This window comes from Hyperolius riggenbachi, chromosome 3, assembly GCF_040937935.1.
Source record: "Hyperolius riggenbachi isolate aHypRig1 chromosome 3, aHypRig1.pri, whole genome shotgun sequence".
Lineage (NCBI taxonomy): Eukaryota > Metazoa > Chordata > Amphibia > Anura > Hyperoliidae > Hyperolius > Hyperolius riggenbachi.
In genome coordinates, this window is record NC_090648.1 from 497,979,628 (window position 1) to 497,999,710 (window position 20,083).

The 20,083-nt window shown below is 45.7% G+C and overlaps 1 protein-coding gene across 5 annotated transcripts in view; it reads right to left on the reverse strand.

Moving 5' to 3' along the window:
• The window catches only part of EBF1 (EBF transcription factor 1), a 481,397-nt gene that overhangs the window by 6,583 nt on the left and 454,731 nt on the right, over positions 1-20,083 (reverse strand). For 4 of the 5 annotated variants that reach the window (XM_068278297.1, XM_068278295.1, XM_068278296.1 and 1 more), the window contains exons 12-15: positions 6,319-6,384; positions 5,223-5,400; positions 4,219-4,398; positions 2,579-2,773 (exon numbers count right to left, since the gene is read on the reverse strand). In XM_068278297.1, coding sequence (XP_068134398.1) covers positions 2,579-2,773; positions 4,219-4,398; positions 5,223-5,400; positions 6,319-6,384 — 619 coding nt within the window. The remainder of the gene's footprint in view (positions 1-2,578; positions 2,774-4,218; positions 4,399-5,222; positions 5,401-6,318; positions 6,385-20,083) is intronic. The other variant, XM_068278298.1, reaches the window with a different exon arrangement.

Sequence of the window (20,083 nt, forward strand, 5' to 3'; positions counted from 1 at the left end):
CTGAAGTAAGAGGTATACGGAGGCTGCCATATTTAATTCCTTTTAATCAATACCAGTTGCCTGGCAGCCCTGCTGGTCTATTTCTCTGCAGTAGTATCTGAATAACACCAGAAACAAGCATGCAGCTAGTCTTGTTAGATCTGACTTTAAACTCTGAAACACCTGATCTGCTGCATGCTTGTTCAGGGGCTATGGCTAATAGTATTAGAGGCAGAGGATCAGCAGGGCTGCAAGGCAACTGGTATTGATTAAAAGGAAATAAACATGGCAGCCTCCATATACCTCTCTCTTCAGTTGTCCTTTAATAAAAGAACTGCCTGTCCTGATCAATGTTCAATCAATAAAATAATCGGTCGAGAGGGCTGGTTATACTTTCAATTCTAAAATCTTATCCATTAATAAATTTGCATAGTGTATGGACACCTTAAAGAGAACCCGAGGTGAGAGACATATGAAGGCTGCCATATTTATTTCATGTTACACAATACACTTTCTTGGTTGTACTGATCCTCTGCCTCTAATACTTTTAGCCATAACCCTGAACAAGCATGCAGCAGATCAGGTTCTCTGACTGAAGTCTGACTGGATTAGCTGCATGCTTATTTCAGGCGTTTGATTCAGACACTACTGCAGCCAAAGAGATCAGCAGGAGAGCCAGGCAAAAGGAGCTATTTCAAAGGAAATAAATATGGTAGGCTCCATATCCTTCTCACCTCGGGTTCCTTTTAACTCTAATGCAAGATAAACAATAAATAGGAACTGATTGATCACTGCCAATAAACTGCTCTGTAGTCTAAGGGTGCATACACACATCAGACCATAGTCTTTGGAAAGTGAAAGATCACAGACCAATTTTACCCCCTTCCATGTAGTATGAGAGCCATACCTACACAGTCTATTCTATGGAGCTGAACTCCCCATCAGACAGAAATCTTTGCAAGATGCTGCACACAAAGATGCTGTACACATGATGCAACAGATCAGTATCTGCAAAAGATCTGTTCCTGCAAAAGATCTGTTCCTGCAAAATGCATTCATAGTCTATGAGATCTGCAGATCATCATACACACCTTGTTTAACTGACATTCATCTGCAGATCTGAAAATCCATCCTGGTGGATCTGATCTGCAGATGAATGTCTGTTAAACAAGGTGTGTATGATGATCTGCAGATCTCATAGACTATGAATGCAATTTGCAGGAACGGATCTTTGGCAGGAACAGATCTTTTGCAGATACTGATCTTTTGTGTCTGTACAGCATCTGTGTGTGCAGCATCTTGCAAACATTTCTGTCTGATGGGGAGTTCAGCTCCATAGAATAGACTGTGTAGGTGTGGCTCTCATACTACATGGAAGGTGGTAAAATTGGTCTGTGATCTTTCATTTTCCAAAGACTATAGTCTGATGTGTGTATGCACCCTAAGAGAGAAAAATGGAGGCTGCCATATTTTGCACCTATCATAGCACAAAGGACAAGCAACCGGCTACAACAGAAGGCCATAGACTGCTGACAGATTATCAGATGAAACAATCACAAAATCATTTCAGCTGTGTAAAGTCTAGTGTCTGTTTGGGGCTATACTAGGTACACACTATGAGATTTGTTGGCAGATTTACTGCCAGATCGATTATTTCCAACACGTCCGATCTGATTTCCAATCATTTTCAGATCGATTTCCGACTATTTTCCGTTCATTTCCATTGTAAGTCGATCGGAAATCAAATCGGACATGTTGGAAACTATCGATCCGACAGTAAACCGCCCAGAAAATCTCATAGTGTGTACTTAGTATTAAAGGCCAGTTACAACAGCCCCAAACAAGCAATGGCTCCCTCCATATACCTCTCACTTGAATGCTCCTTTAAATACCAATTACAGGAATGTAAAGGCTTTCAGGAAATAACCATTAAAATATATCCCAGAATGTATAATTGAGGCATCTTTGCCACCACAGCCATTTTCTGAAGACAATACCGGAACTTGAATAGACGTGACATCAATGAGGCCATTTTGTTTTTACTCTGTGTTAGTCATTGATGAAGAAAGCGTGTTAATTAGGTTTACTCTTCCCTTCCATATTTATCTTAATGGGTTTTAGTCACCTTCACATTGTGGAGGCCGAAATCTTACTTAGCCAACCATAATTCATGCAGCCCTGTCACAGGAAACAGGTTACGTCAAATAATTGTGAAGCACCTCATGAAATCGACAATAAAACCAGTATAAAGAGGCGTTATGAAAATCCCTCAGCTTACAAAATGGCCGCCTCTTCCTGTTTAAGACCTGCCCATCAGAATGGTGTCTAAAAATATATTAAAAAAACACCCAATACATTCCACTCTGTGTACCTGACTAACTCTCTGAGGTAAATACAGTTTCAGGGGGAATTTGCTGTCTGAAATCACAAAAGGGCTGATATAGCTTCAGCATGGATTAAGGCTACAAAATGGCTGCCTCTACTGACTGACATGAAAGGATTCAGCATGTGACACTCCTGTGAGAGGTCACCATATGCCATTTAGCTTGGTTCAGATGTAAATATGTGTTCTGTCTGTGTGCCTTGGGGTTCCTCTCACCTTGTAGGCTGGTTCCATTGGAACTGGTGCAGGTGGGGGGTGGAGAGGCCTGAGGTCGGACCACTGGAGCGAAGGCGCTCTTTTGTTTGACTGCTGACACCATATTGGCTGGAGAGAATGAGAAGATACCAGAGGAGCTGCTACAGTTGGATGGTAAGCTGGTGGAGGAGGCCATAGTAGGACTAGATGGGACAACTGTAACAGAAGTGGGAAGAAGGGTCAGTCTACATTTTTTGTATTATATCAGACAGTGGCGTAAATACAATCAAGTCTAGGAGTAGAAGGTTGCCGGGATCTATAGCCGTGTCACTGGGAATGAGGATGGACGGATACTCAAACAGCCACCTTGATATTATTATAGATACTGCGTGCTCATGACTTGATTGCGAAACATACACATAGGATCAGCATCAAAAAAGGAAAACAGTTGAATCAGGCACTGCAGTATATACTGTTTTAATGGTGTCTTCAATTTTGAATAAAATCACCATTTGTATCAAAAATTGTGGCATTCAAAAGGTAGGTACAAAACATCATCATCTGTAAAAAAAATTATTATCATGTGCAAAAATCTTGTGCGTTCAAACAGTTGCAAGAGGAGGATGTCCTACCATATCAGAGGGTGGCGGTGGTGGGTGCAGGGCAAAAACGATAGCCTAACAGCCGGTTCGCTCGGCGGTGCTTCTTCCGAGGCTGATCCACGAGGGTGGTGATAATAATTTTTTTTACAGATTTACAGATTTTTTTACAATTGAAGACACAATTAAAACACTATATACTGGAGTGCCTGATTCAGCTGTTTTCCTTTTTTGATGCCGGGCGTAAATACAATTCATGGGACCCCTAGCGAGACTTTGATGGGCCCCCCAATGTTTACACCCTTCCCTGGCCTCCACTTGGTGCTCTTCACAGCCTTGGGGCCCATCTCACACCCATAACATGTGTATCCACAAAAACACCTGATTTGAAGTATAGTCGCCTGTATCGGAGGAAGGGAAGGTTAGTAGTTGGAGCACTTCACAAATCTGGGACTCCCGATGGAAGAGAACCCTTTTTTTTGTTGATAATATCCATATCATTCCAAATTTATCCTTCCCCCAAAAAACCTACTCATAAGTCCTCCCCTCATATCACTTGATGGAATTATCAGCATTTCACTGACCATCTCTAATACTATTCATTCAACAAGGATTCCTTCTCCCATAGGTTCTAGGTGGACATTAGTAAGGAGAACGCTCACATATTTCAGTATATCAAAAGTTTAAATTGCTAGAGAAATTAAAGAGAAGGTAGTAAAATGGATAAAACACAAGAATACTAAATATCGACAAAAACAAAACAAAAAGGCAAAGTATCCAAAGTAAAACCCCTCAAAACAAGACCCAATATTCTGAGTTTACCCATTCCTCTCAGGTATAGTCAAGCCACACGGTTACCCAAAGAAGGGCAGGTGAAGAAAGAGACCTCACCTCCTTTGTCTTCAATACTTATAGTTAGCTGACTCCACCCATTCTGCTCACCTCACTTCCTTTCTGAAATCCAGGTTGTACAGGAAGTGACGCCTGAACCACTGGGACTATTATTTAGGCCATATTTTTTACACAGTCACAGAAGTAAATATCTATGGGTTGAACACTTACTGGCATAGGGCGAGTTGGCGGCCGAGCCATTGAGAAAGCTGGGCGATCCCGCGAGATTAGACATGGCGGTGTTTCCGTAGCCGTTCATGCTGGTTGTGACGGAGCTGTAGTTGGTCTGTTGTGGAGTGGTGCTGGGGGCGTAGCTATGAGGCGACACGCTGCTTGTGTTACGGGTGAAACCTAGAGGGTGACAGTGAAATAGAGACAATACACCAATGAGATTATCCTCACTCACACTACTTAAAGCACAACCCAAACCAAAACTGAAGTTGTTAAATTTTAAAAGCCTGCATGCTGTTTAGTGTATATTATAAGTATTTCTTTTAGCACTTCATTTTCAAATTGGAAAGCATGTTTTATAGTTGTGCTTGCCTGTAGCTAACTTTCCATACCGATGTCAGACCTCTGCACTGGCTGGCTTCCTGTTCAGGGAGTGAGGTCTTGAAAGTACACTTCCTGTGGCCTACAAGTCTACAGCAGGCTGTGTCAGTGACTAAGACAAAGTCCCGCCCATCTCTAGTGTGTAAAATTGAATATGGATGAGGATGGTGGTGAACTGTGCAACCAAAGAAACAAATGTGCAAACTGCCACCACCTTCAGCCACATGTTTTCTACTATAATGCTGGGGAATGTGGTCAGGCCTCATGTTGCTCTTCCTACTTTGAGAGTCACGTGGTCACTCCTGATTGACCCACCCACCAGCTAAATCTACAAAGCGCAGAAGACAAGTTTCTGTAGCCTGTAGAGCGCACCCTAGTGGCTGCAGCACTGGCGTTTTGAGTCCGCCAGGAGAAAAGCAAGATATAAATGTTCTGTGTCTTGTCTTGTTTAAAGCTGAACAGTGAAACCCATAGTGAACTGCCAAAATACAATTAGAAGAGAGAGATGCCATAGGAGCTCAACATTTATCCCAATCTCATTCATCAACCAATCATTCCATCCATCCATGCTCCACCCACCCATGCAGCATATGTTTCATGCAATATGAGGAACAGTGCCTTACCCTGATTGGTGACTTGGGATGGCTCTGACACGTTGACTGCGAGTTGTCCACTGAAGGAGTTCACCCCCATCATGCTCGGGTGTACGGAGGAGTTGGCTAGGGCAGGTAATTGGCTGTGGTTCCTTGGAACGCTGTAAAGGGCTTCTGCAATGTCAGCTGCCCTTTTCAATATAATTTCCTGTTGAAATAATGCACAAATAGTATTAGCGATATGATATTCAGTATGATCATTCAGTTCAATGCTTCAGAGGCATGCTCGATGTGCTTCTGCCAATTGCTGCTACTACAATCTCCCAGCATGCACTGTTTATGAAAGGACTGCAGCTCAGAATGTAAATGGGCAGGAATAGGTTCTAGTTGGGGACTCAAAAAATGATCTAAAGGCAACTAGCAGGAAGCAGAAGTGAGTCATACTTGATCACGTGACTGCAACTAGCAGGCTAATCTTTGCCTATATTGTAGCTTCTAGGCCATACATGTCAAACTCTGGCCTGTGGGCCAAATCTGACCCACAGAAATATTACATTTGGCCCACAACTGGTTTACTCACTTTGCATTATGTTTGGCCCACTCTAGATCACCAAATATACTATATTTGGGTTGAAGACCTAGACCTAGATGACCAGGAAAGCCATATGAGAAAGGGGGTAATCATTAGACACCAGGGAACCGTATAGGGGAAGAGGGGGAGGTCTCACTAGACACCAGAGAAATGTTTAGGGGTGGGAGAGGGACATTTTAGACACAAGGGAAGTGTATAGAGGAGTGAGGAGCCACTAGTCATTAGGGAACTGTAGAGGGGAAGGCAGTAGACACCAGGGAAATGTATATGGGAGGGAGAGTGGGGCCATTAAACACAGGAGAACTTTATAAGGGAGGGAGGTGGCCAGTAGACATTGAGGTTGGCCTGCGACTTAGTCCTGGTGTTCAATTTAGGTCCACTTTGTATTTGAGTTGGACACCCCTGTTCTAGGCGGTGAAGCAAAAAGCGACCCAAAGGCAAGCAGGAAGCAGAAGGGATATATAACTGATCATGTGACTGCAACTAGCTGGCCAACTTCTGCCTATAAATTGCGCTCCTAGACGGGGTTTTTACCTGATTATTGTGCGGCATCCCGTACAAGGCTTCCACCAAATCCGCTGCCCGTTTCAGAATGACCTCCTGCAATAAAGTACAAGCGAACTTCAATAATTCATCAGAACATTTTAAAGAGAAATATGGCATATTTGACGCTTTGAATATTCTAAAAAAAAAATCAGAACCGAGCGCATAAAACATTTTTATGTAAACATGCTTACAAATATCATTTATCCCCTTCAATTATTTCCCTCTACTATAGCCACATACTGGGGCCTATTCTCGAACCTAAGTCTGAATGCCGTGAGCAGTTTTAATACCAGTAGTGTAAAATTTGATAAAAGGTTTGAAACCAGGTAGGTTAGTGGTGGACTTACTTCCCCAGTGTAGACACAAGATACTGTTGATTTGTTCAACATAAATTCATTTATTAACATGCTCCAGTAAAATGCAATGCATTTCGTGGGCAGATCCCACTTCATCAGGCTATAATGAGGAGTACAACTACAACAACTCATGTGTTCTGGTGATCAGTTTAGCGCCTCTGAGGGGTACTGGGGTCTTGGTGTCTCCCTCCCTTATCAGTTTTGACACCTATTTATTTGTAATTTTCTTCAGTGTGCTGAAATATTATTATTAGTATGAAAAGGCATCTGAAAATAACAGAAAGCTTTTGGCTGAGTAGAAAAGTCTAGTTGATCAACATAACACCTGACGGATGTTTCACGGCACAGCCTGCCGCTTCCTCCGCGGCTCGGCGAGAACTTCTAATTTATATAAGGAGAAAAGTCATAGGCCAGAATGGTCTACTGACAAGTTGACTTGGTACACAATTTTCAAAAAAAGGTCCAAAAACCATCCTATAGATAGGTGGTGAAAGTATAGATCAAAAGTGCCAGAAAAGGACGCTTTACAGGGGACCAGTCATTCCATGCCGTGTATGTATCCACCGTTATCTAATAATAATACAAATAATAATTCTAAAATTTGCATAACGCTTTTCTCCTGATGGACTCAAAGTGCTTGAGAGCTGCAGCCACTAAGTTCTGCCATTCAATAGGCTCCCCTGAAATTTTAGGGAGTCTTGCCCAAGAACTCCTTACTGAGTAGGTACTGGCTTGGGAAGAGCCAAGCTTCGATCCCTGGTTGCCTATGTCGGAGGCGGTGCCCTTAACCAGCATCCTATCCAGCCACCCACCAATCCATAAGTATACTGGCAGCTTTAGCTAGCAGAGTGCAGAGTTGCCGGATTCCACAGCTAAAAATCATATTTAAAAGAAGCTTTCCAGGTGAATAAAGTAAAGGTAGAGCCCACAAGTGGGCGGGGCATAGACAGACTTTCTTGGGGTGATGTCAGCTGCAGCTCTCGAAGTCTGTGCCACAGGAAACCAGCTGCTTAAAGGGACAGTCCGAACAAATTAAAAAAAAAAAGAAAAGAAGATCTACTTACCCGGGGCTTCCTCCAGCCCCTGGCAGCCGTCCTGTGCACTCACCGCAGCTCCGCTTTCAGTCAGTGGCTCACCAGGTGGACATCTACTGTGCCTGCACAGAACACTCCAGTCCACGTGAGCGTGACCGTGAGCAGCTCTCGTCCCCGTCGGCATCTGCACCAGAAGGGCCAGCGGCTGAAAGCGGAGCTGTGGCAAGGGCACAAGACGGCTGCCAGGGGCTGGAGGAAGCCCCGGGCAAGTAGATCTTTATTTTTTTTTTTTATCACAGCTTGAATCTGTCCTTTAAAAAGTGATTTTTTGATGTACAAAAAGCTTATACACAATAACCACAATTTCTACTACTGACTGCCAGCACAGGGCTCGATAAACATCTGAACCCAGAGCCGGGATTCAATCATGACTCCTAGAGTGTTGCTTTAAGATCCGGAAATAGTAAATCACCCGATACAGAAGTTACAGGAGGAAGAAAAAAAAAAGTTTAATAAGATTGGAAAGAAAAAAATATGACTGCCCTTCCCTAAAAAGCAAATTGTTATTATTCATTTCCTCGCAGTTTCTCATCAGAAAATTGAGATCTAATTGCATTCATTTTGCTGTCACCATAAACCTCTCACAAACTCTCAGATGACACGCTTTTAGGTACGTATTAGCATTTCTTCAATTTAAAATTCTGCACAGTATGAAGATGAATTGCCTGGCAAGGCAGAGCCTGGGAGAGGCGGGAGGGGAGCGCGGTTGTGGGGGGGGAGGACTACACTCTGTCTAGGGGCTTTCTGAGGCTACCAAATATAGACCAAAGTTAACCCTTCTTCAATCAGGACCCTGCCCAGTGTTCTCCCCAGAATTTGTTTTACAGCCGGGTGGCATGAAATAGTAGCCGGGCGGGGCAATATGAGAACATGCAGGGCTGGTGCTTCCGTGCGCAACTCTGCTTATAGTATAGGAGGAGGTGAGCTGATGAGAGCCGGGTGCTCACCAAAGCTAGCTGGGTGGAGCACCCGGCTAAAAGAGCCTGGGGAGAACACTGCTGCTCAATTACTTCGGACAGATATATTGACAAACGCAGACAAAGAGTCTCAGACACAATCCTGAGTATAAAGGTGCCCATAGATCTATCGATACATAGGCAGATCGACCAAGAGATAAATCTCTCACTGATCAACTCTGATTGGTGAGAGATCTGTTGGCTGCCCATACACTTCCAGACGATTCCGTGCCTATGTGGTGTAAATCGCCACCTGTACCCCCTGCCACCACTCCCAGCCTCCTCTGTCACCCTCGAATGCCATCACATGGTGCTTTTACAACGTGGGGCCTGTCACACCTGCGCTCGGTGCCACTCGGGGGTGATGGCAGATGAGGCCGCAAGTCACAGCAGCAGGACAGAAGATATTTTAAACAGCACGGGCATTGGGTGCCGGGGGAGGGGGCGGGGCATTGGGTGACGGGGGAGGGGGCAGGGCATTTACACTTGGGGCAGCACCTGTAGCATTCGCCAGTCATCACAATATTGAACACCGTTAACTCTGCGCACACCATCGAGCACTTTCAACCGAGATCTTTCCACCATGTTTGATTAACTCAGCCTGAAATTGGTTGAATCATTGGTCAGGTACGCTTGTTGCAGAACCGATTTTCATGCAATTTGATAAAGTTATCAAGATCGGTAGATGTATGGGCACTTCATCCGACCATCAGATAAAGGGGTGCCATAGTCATTATGACTTCATGCCGTAAGCACTAAAGCTAGCCATCCATCTAGCGATTCTGATTCATTCGACAAAGCGATCGACTTTATTAAAGAGGAACTGTCGCAAAAATCTTAAGATTAAAAAAAAACAAACAAACAAATAAGAAGTACATTTCTCCCCGAGTAAAATGAACCATAAATGAGTTTTCTCCTATGTTGCTGTCACTTACAGTAGGTAGTAGAAATCTGACATTACCAACAGGTTTTGGGCTAGTCCATCTCTTTATGGGGGATTCTCAGCAAGGCCTTTATTCTTTATAAAGACATTCTCTGAAAATGATTAATACAAAGATACTGGCCAGCCTCCCTGCTCACTCTACACTATTTTGGCAGTAGGACGGTGCAACTGCCATTCACTAAGTGCTTTTAAAAATAAAGAAAACTCTGAGAACCCCCCTTCGAGAAGATGGGCTAGTCCAAAATCTGTCTGTCATGTCAGATTTCTACTACTTACTGTAAGGGACAGCAACATAGGAGAAAAGTAATTTATGGCTCATTTTACTCTGGGAGAAATGTACTTATTTATATGTGTTTTAAATGTTAAGATTTTCGCGACAGTTCCTCTCAACTTCAGTGTGGTTGATCGAAAGTCAATCGACTAGTGATCCACACACTACAAACGATATCCTATGCGATTCACCTTCACATTCGATCTGACCAATGTTGTGCCTCCATGGTCTGAATGCAAACATCGATTCAGAGTCAATCTAATGACATTTGAACAGTAGCCAATTCCTGTGCAATCGACCGATATCTTGCATCCTGCTCGATCCATTAAGCTGGTCAATTTGACATCAGATCAGCCACTTTCCATCGATTGGGAATCCTGGAACTCACTCGATTCCCTCTCGATTCTATAAAATGATTGAAACGAATGGTCGATCGTACAGCCAAATCGTTAGCTTGTACAGAGGTTTTCGGTGAGAAGACGGTGAGCTATTCGCATTCTTCTGCCGTACACCTTGCCAGAGGGTAAGAGACAGGTCCACTTCAAACACTTCTGCACCCACCTAGCCTTGCTTGCATGACATCAAAGAAAATGCAAGTTTGCTACCGGGCCGTGGAAATGAGCTGTGGAAATGTGTGACACGTATGAGCTTGTTTGGATTATTTTTCAATTAGCAACACATAATGGAAACATAACAGAGAGGTGATGGTAATTGCGGCCGTTCAGGCGGTGTGTTTTTGATCTATAGCTTGATGTATTTATTGATGTTATTTTCTCCTGCCTGGGAGAGTCCAGGAATGCTGGCCTGACACTGACGTGTGGAAATAGATGGCGTCAAACCTCCTCTGTAACTTCTCCATGTATGTGGAACCTTTAATTGTTAAAATACTTTGACTGAAGTGTATTTAGAATACCTTGAAATGAAACCCTGATCAATAATGAAATACACTCTATACGGCACACGGTAGCAGGAAATGTTGGCGTTTGCGGCTAATGGACGATTTGAGCTCCCCATAGGCGCTAATGTTAATAGCGTTAATATGGCGCCCAAAACAGAAATGTGGACGTTTGATAAATACCGTTTTCAACATTATAACATTAACGTTTTTGAAATCTGTTATTTTGAAACTTGCAACTTATAGTTTATGTAATATTTTGTTTGCATGGGGTTAGACACCACCAGGAGGGGTCTCAGGGTTAGGCACCACCAGGAGGGGTTTTAGGGTTAGGCACCACCAGGAGGGGTCTCAGGGTTAGGCACCACCAGGAGGGGTTTTAGGGTTAGGCACCACCAGGGGGGTGGTTAGGGTTAGGCACCACCAGGAGGGGTCTTAGGGTATAGCACCACCAGGAGGGATCTTAGGGTCAGGCACCACCAGGAAGGGTCTTAGGGTTAGACACCACCAGGAGGGGTCTCAGGGTTAGGCACCACCAGGAGGGGTTTTAGGGTTAGGCACCACCAGGGGGGATTTAGGGTTAGGCACCACCAGGAGGGGTCTTAGGGTTAGGCACCACCAGGAGGGGTCTTAGGGTTAGGCACCACCAAGAGGGGTCTTAGGGTTAGGCACCACCAGGAGGGATCTTAGGGTTAGGCACCACCAGGAAGGGTCTTAGGGTTAGGCACCACCAGGGAGGGGGGGGGGGTCTTAGGGTTAGGCACCACCAGGGGAGGTTTTAAGGTTAGGCACCACCAGGGGGAGTCTTCGGGTTAGGCACCACCAGGGAAGGTTTTAGGGTTAGGCACCACCAGGAGGGGTCTTAGGGTTAGGCACCACCAGGGGAGTCTTAAGGTTAGGCACCACCAGGAGGGGTCTTAGGGTTAGGCACCACCAGGGGAGTCTTAAGGTTATGCACCACCAGGGGAGTCTTAGGGTTAGGCACCACCAGGGGGAGTCTTAGGGTTAGGCACCACCAGGGAAGGTTTTAGGGTTAGGCACCACCAGGAGGGGTCTTAGGGTTAGGCACCACCGGGGGGGTGGGAGGTCTAAGGATTAGGCATCACCAGGGAAGTCTTAGAGTTAGGCACCCCCAGGGGAGTCTTAGGGTTAGGCACCACCAGGGGAGGTTCTAGGGGTAGGCACTAGCATGGGGAGTTTTAGGGTTAGGCACAACCAGGGGAGGTTTTAGGGTTAGACACAACCAGGGGAGGTTTTAGGGTTAGGCACCACCGAGGGATGAGGCTGATTGACTGAGAGACATAGAGAGAGACAGATCTCTTTCTGATTGGATCTGATCAGAGAGAGATCTGTTGGCTGCCCATACAACGCAGGCCAATTCCTGATTGATTTTAGCATGAAATCCAGTGGCATAGCAATAGGGGGTGGAGAGGTTGTGACCACATCGGGGCCATGGGCCAGAGGGGCCCCAAGGGGCTCATCCTTAACTGCAGTATTCACTCTTTATTTGGTCCTGTGCTGATAATATTCACTTCTATAGATGGTTTGAATAGTAAAGACACTGTTCCCCATCCCCTTCTTGCAAATCTGACACTGTGGTAAGGTTGCCCTTAATTGGTTTTGGCGCACCTGTATCGGTTGTTATATATAGAGTGCTTGGGGTTTCTTTTACAGTTTCACAGCATCAGAACTTTGTTTTTCTTACCCAATCCTCATTTTTAGCTGCACAGAAGAAAACTGCCCGGGCATTTTTCCCCTAATGCTGAGCAAAGCATGATGGGATTTCTGATATTGTTGTTCTCATTCTGCTGTTTTGGTGCAATTTTTTTTTTAAATTTTGAATGTGACAGTTGAAGCCTAGGGCGTGCAGCCGGGAGGGGTGATCAGAACACAGGATAGTTGGGACTGTGTCTCATGCTCCCTGTCACCTCCTTTCAACCAAAAAGATCGCTGCCCCATGACAAAGATGGTTGCCCCATGAAATCACAAACATTTTCCTGTTCTTTTAAAACATGGTGGCTAAGAGATTATATTGCCTATCTACTTTTCATTAACATTACATAACTAATGTACAGTACCTTAATGACAGTATGTTTGTTTAGGCTGAAGTTCCCCTTTTAGCTAGGACGGATCGTCTGCTTGTTTTGCTGTCAGGCTGTGTCTATGCCCGGACTCGTCCATTATCTCACAGACACGATACAGGATTGTAAAAGGATGCCCCCGTATCCACGGAGACGCACCTCAGACAGGGAAGGAGATTACCGTGCTGATTGGAGCCCTCCTTTAATTCCGAGGAAGACGGGCTGAGACATGCCGCAGCTCTGCAAGTTAACCACGGCGCCCGCCTCGGTGCCCCGGAGTAGAGTGACCGTAAAATTACAGCCCCTCCGTGTCACTGCACTCCCAGCGAGGGTCCGGGCCCGAGGCGTGTTTGTGTTGAGAATCTAATATATTGCCTTTCAATCAGGGGAGGAAGGCGAGGAGAGCGCGGGCGAAACATGCCGAGTGGGTCAGAAAAGCAATAAAGATTTTTTACAGAGCTGTCCAAGGTTCTAAATTCCCTCAATAATGGGATTGGCACTCCGGAGTTAACCTCTCATTTACTGCCGGCGCGGGAGGGCCCGCCTCAAGCCCCACCGCATGTTTACCTCCGAGATGTATATTTTATGACATTATGTTAGTGAATTGAAAGGGCAGCGCCGCCGGGGCAATTTCATGTTTAAAAGCGACTCCTAATATTTATAGCGCTCTGCGTTCGACAAGAGGATGAGGGATTGAACGCCGCGCCGCTGACCTCGAAAATTACCGAAAGGTGATTTCCCTACCCAGGCGTTTAGTCAGGGCGACGCTGGAAGGGACGTAAAACCCATTACGGTCTATTTAATGCTACGGAGTAGTTCTAGAAAATGCGCCGTACGCGTTTCGGAGCTCAGAGTTTGCTTTTTATCTCCCTCCCCCCCCCCCCCCCCCAGCTTTCCCTCGTCTGCAGCTTACATGGTTAATGGCTCCTGCTTTTTATTTGCGCTGCTTTTCAAGAACGTGAGAACGGATAAATACAACGGATCTTATAACATATGGTCTGGCCCCCACCCGACAGGCAAAAGTAATAAATAAAATGTTTTTTTTTCCCCTTGCCTCGTTCCATCAGCTCGCAGAATACAATAAACACAGCTGGTTTACATCACAGCTAGAAGGGGTGTTATGAAACTCTCGCCTGGTTAAGGGGGGTCTCCAGTCGGGCCTGAAATTGTGCTGAGGAGTGAGGACTGCTTTGGCATAAGTTTAAGGGGAACCCTAGACTCACAGAAAAACAGGGCCGGGCCGAGGCATAGGCTGGAGAGGCTCCAGCCTCAGGGCGCAGTGTAGGAGGGGGCGCACAATTCTTTCAGCAGTCATTCCTAATTGTGTATGAAGCAGAAAGAAATAAGAAAAGGGGATACATAGCAGTGACTGCACACCAGATAACTAGATATTAAGGTGTTGGGGAGGTTGTGGGCCCTGTGGCCCTCTTAGTCTAATAGCAATCAGTGTGTGATGGCTGGGGTGGGAGGGATGGAGGGGCGCACTTTGGTGTCTCAGCCTTGGGTGCTGGAGGACCTTGTCCCTGCTCTGCAGAAAAATCATAAATCATATACATCTTCAACTGATTAAAGAGAAACTCCGACCAAGAATTGAACTTTATCCCAATCAGTAGCGGATACCCACTTTTACATGAAAAATATAATGATTTTCACAAACAGACCATCAGGGGGCGCTGTATGACTGATTTTGTGCTGAAACCCCTCCCACAAGAGGCTCTGGTACCGTACGGTACTCTGGGCAAACTGCCACAATGTAACAATGACACACACAGGAAATGGCTGTTTATAGCTGTCTGTTAAAGCCAGAACAGCTACATAATCTGCCCACAGTAACAATGTCACCATGTAATACATTTCAGAATGTGAATCTGGGAGAGGAAAGATTTTACAATGAGCAAACACTGACTAAATCATGTATACATAATTATTGTAAAAATTAAGCACCTTTTTATATTAAATTATTTTCACTGGAGTTCCTCTTTAAGTTCAGTTTGCTCAGCCAAGCCCCTTTCCTGTCACATGACTGTGCTTTCAACCAGGCCCCTCCTCCACGTGACAGCCCATCCTCTGCACTAGCACGGGGCGCAGGTAGCTGATCCGTGTTCGTAGCGAGATCTTTGGGAGGGAGAGAGATGGAATAGGAAAGGACTAGAGATGGTCAAAATAGGGCCAATTAAACTTGACAGCAAGCGTGCGTTTGACAAGCCCAGTTCCAAAGTTGCATATACTTTGCATTCAACTTGCATGCAAGCTGGACATTTCACCGTCTTATTGACCACCACTACTCCTGTCCTACTCCTTAAAAAGCCTGAAGCCTGGTACACACATTCAATTTTAATTGGCCAATCACTGGCCAATGCTACCACCTCCATGTGTATAAGGGCCAACAGAGTTTGAATACTATGAACAGACTGTGCAGATAAGCTTTCATACTACATGGCAGTGGTAAAATTGACCAATCATTGGCCAATAAAAATTGGATGTGTGTACACACCTTTTTTTGTTAACCTTCATACTGCATGGATGTGGTAAAAGTAGCCAATCAAGACACTACTGATGCCAGAATGATAAGTAGGGTTACCAGGCAACTGGTACTGTTTAAAAGAAATTAAATATGGCAGCCACCATACACCTCTCGCTTCAGGTTGCCTTTAAAGACCAATATACACTTTCAATTATGATTGGCCAATCACTGACCGATATTATCACCTCCATGTAATATAGAAACCGATTGTGAATCGATTTCAGCATGGAACCGATCACAATCTGTGAAGCTGCCGCCGCCCCCCCTCCGCATACATTACCTGATCCGGCCGGCGCGAGTCACCCGGTCTCCGCTGTCTTCTTCTCCGCGCTCGGCTCCAGCTTCACTGAACTTCCTGTCCGGGGAAGTTTAAACAGTAGAGGGCGCTCTACTGTTTAAACTTCCTGCCGGGACAGGAAGAAGTGAAGCCTGCTGGACTCAGAGCCCAACGGAGAAGGAGCAGTAGTGACACGCGCTGGCGGAACAGGTAATGTATTGCGTTGGTCGTCGGGCATTCGAACGCCGCTATCAACGCACTCAGGACCCAATCGAACGATCGATTTTGGTCAGAAATCGATTGTTCGGTCAACGTTTGCGCAACGATTTCACAGCAGATTCGATCACAGTGATCAAATCTACTTTATATCGGCGGGAAAATAGTTAGGCGTATTGGCCCCTTTAGTGAATCAAACCCAATATCTCTTGACCCTCATACTACATGGAGGTGGTAACATTGGTCAGTGATTGGCCAATCATAATTGAAAGTGTGTACCAGGCTTCAATTTTGATTGGCCAATGTTACCAATTGGCCAATGTAATATGAGGGTCAACAGATATGAAAGGTTTCAGCACAATGTAAAATGAACATGTTTGTTGCACAAAGCAGTAGGAGAATCTTCCCAGCAGTGCTGCTGATTTTGCGAGGAGATATAAAAGAGCACCGGTAGCGTTAGGTGTGAAGGCGGCGGTCCCGCTGACTCACTGCACGCATGTTTCACCTGTCACATCGTATCACCGTACACGCTGCGTCTCCATTGTGTGAGCGCACACCATTGTCACGCAGAGGGGCGCGCGAGCGCGGCGACAAGATGACTCTTATCATAATCACAGGTGTGAAAAATGACACCTGTAACCTTTCCTTTCCTGCACAAAAAAAGAGGATAATAATAATATTAATCCTTTGCCTGAAACGAGCGCAAGAAATCCGATTTAACACCCTAATCCACACAGCGTTCTGGAATATTATATAGTCTCTGTTCGCTGCAGTTTATTAAAAAGAAAGTAAAATACAACACCGGCCCCCAGTTTAGGGTAATTTCTTTTTTTTTTTTATTGCAGAAATATTCGTACTATAGGAATATTGTGGAGAAGAAATGACCCCCCGAAATATGTGCGCAGGTCCCCAAATTTTAAGTCCTCCAGTTCCCTCCTGCACTGCACCGTTTGTTTGGACGACACAACCCCCCCCCCCCCCCCCCCCCCCAAATAAGGTCAAAATTCGATTTAGTGCTCTGCAATTACAGCTGCACGTGCCTAGCGGAGTTCTGATCACCCTGTTTAAAGGGATACTGTAGGGGGGTCGGGGGAAAATGAGCTGAACTTACCCGGGGCTTCTAATGGTCCCCCGCAGACATCCTGTGTTGGCGCAGCCGCTCACCGATGCTCCGGCCCCGCCTCCGGTTCACTTCTGGAATTTTTGACTTTAAAGTCAGAAAACCACTGCGCCTGCGTTGCCGTGTCCTCGATCCCGCTGATGTCATCAAGAGCGCACAGCGCAGGCCCAGTATGGTCTGTGTCTGCGCAGTACACTCCTGGTGACATCAGCGGGAGCGAGGACACGGCAACGCAGGCGCAGTGGTTTTCTGACTTTAAAGTCAGAAATTCCAGAAGTGAACCAGAGGTGGGGCCGGAGCATTGGGGAGTGGCTGCGCCAACACAGGATGTCTGCGGGGGACCATTAGAAGCCCCGGGTAAGTTCAACTAATTTTCCCCTGACCCCCCTACAGTATCCCTTTAAGAGAGAAAAAAAAAACAAAGCACAGTGGCCCACATTGTCAAGATAACAGACAACCCACCGGAATCCCCAACATGACGTCTTCACTGGAATTTTTGGGGTGGCGGTTGGGGTTAGGCGTCAGGTAGGGTGTGCAGTGGGGGGGGGGGGGGGGGGGGTTGGAGTTCAGCATCAGGTAGGGGGTTTTGCAGTATTGGGGGGATGGGTAGTAAGTAAAATAGCGTCTTATATTAATTTTTGCTCTAAAAGATGTGCTAGGTCTTATTTTCTGGGGATGTCTTATATGTCTATCAGGAAGTGTCTCTTAGCAGAACATTTCCTGTTCCTTTGTACTGTGCTGTTCCTGGATTTGAAGGTATGTTACTGCATAGCTCCCAACTGTCCCTCTTTTGGAGGGACAGTCCCTCTTTGGGAGCCCTGTCCCTCTGTCCTTCTTTCCTCCCCATTTGTCCCTCTTTCAGGACTTTGTCCCTCTTTCTATGTAAATATATATATTTCTCTACTAAAAAATGTGTTTGATTGACTCTAAACTTTATTCCCATCCTTTAAATTGATATATTATATATTACTAATTTTAAAATGTTAATATGAAGGAAAATGAACCAGGATATAAAGGACTAATGTGGTTTGAATTACAAAACAACATGTTTTTCTTAAGAAATCTTAATGGTATGCGTGACTAGGGGTGTGATGGGGGCATGACCAGGGGTGTGGAAGGGGTGTGGCTTAAGTGTCCCTCTTTCTCATCTCAAAAAGTTGGGAGATATGCAAATGTACTGATCAGACACCTGCCCTGTCATCCCTGCACACAGCTGATAACCTTGCTGTGTGCTGGGATGACAGGACCGATGCCCGATCAGCACTGAACCGCTGTGTCCCCGCTTGCTGGCCTCCTCAACTTTCGCTAGGGCTTATATTCAGGGTAGGGCTTATATTTCATGCATGCTCAAAATTACAGGCTTGCTTTCAGGGTAGGTGTTATTTTCAGGGAAAGATGGTAGGAGATTGTTTCGCACATCATTCCTGTTAACTCTCTACAGCAATGCCTGATTGTGTGAACATAGACTGTATTGACCATGCTGAGCCTCTCTAGTGTAAACAAACAGCTGGCAGGGGAGTAACAGCAGAATCTGGAGATAACCCTTTAGTGTGCAGAATGCTATATAGCCAGATTCTCATATATTCCCAGTTGGGCATTACAAATTCCGCCATAAGCACAAATCCAAAATATATGATCTCCATTCAAAATTCCACTGCTTGACCTCCCATGATTGTCATCGGAAAAGGAGGACTTCTTTTTATTGGGAAAAAAAACAGTGCATATTTTGACGTATATGTTATACGGGTGTCAGTAAGTTGGGCGCAGGGCGAACCGAACAAGAGCTCACCCTGCTGCTGCTAAACTCCCCAGTGGCTTTAAATACTATCCCCACCCCCTCCGAAGGAAATGTAATTTTTCTTTCACCCACGCGCAGCATAGCACTAGTAGTATGGCTGTCCCCAGCTTCGGCGCTTGGCACTGAGCACCAAAATCAGCTGGTTTGCAATTTGGATGATAAATATAAAGGCAAAAATCCTATTGCTGCAAAAATAACAGAAGTACACACTTGTACCACCGGGGGGCACTGTGGTCCCAGGTGGCACACCATGGGTGGTGGCAGTAATCTACACTCTAGTGAAGAAGACACAGGGAGCAGAATGGCCTACAGACTCTGAATGTACACAAGAAGCCCAGTAGATGTGATTTGCACAATTCTGGGCCCCAAAGCTTTGAAATGAATGATTTGCTGTGATGTTATCGTGTTCCGAGGTCTGTCCTGCTCCCCCAGCATTGCCTTCCATCCCGGCTGCTCAATTACTGTCCCGCCTGCAATAATAGACTTGTAAGAGCTGTTCCTTCGATCGGCTGGCCTGAGCTCAGCTGCCTGGGACAGATGACTCTACAATGATGGATCACACGGCATAGCCATAGTGCTGAGCTCTCTGCCCCCAGGGAGAGACACTAATGAGCCAAAGCTCAGCTTCCAGCCAAGGAAAGGGATCAGCAGCTAAACTGAGGAAGAGTCCACAACATGAGCAGGCTGAGGAGGAGACATCCCTCAACCCATGGAGAGCTGTCTGGCCAGTAAGTGGGGAACTGGCTCGCCAAGATAAATCGGGCCTACCCTTCGGAGATGTGGCAGAAGCCTGCTCAGAATGCATATGGACTTCGACGACAAAGACAATGCATTATTGCATTATTGGGGAAAGTACTTGTGGGATATGACAATACTGGAAGAGCTTGGCATTGCCGGAGAGACATAGAGACACTGGGGGTTAGACCCAGCAATACTGGGGGGGACATGGCAATACTGCAGGACATAGCAAGACATGGTGATACTGTGGGGGGACCTGGCAATACTGGGGGGAGGGCATTACTGCATGGACATAGCGATATTGGGGTGGGTCATGGATATACTGGGGGGGTATATGGCAATACTGGAGGAACATGGCATTACTGGATGGATACAGCGATGCTGAGGAGGGGAGGCATGGCAGTACTGGAGGCACATGGCAACACCGGGGACAACAGTGTTAGAGAATGGCAGTATTGGGTGTACAAGACAATTCTTGTGGAAG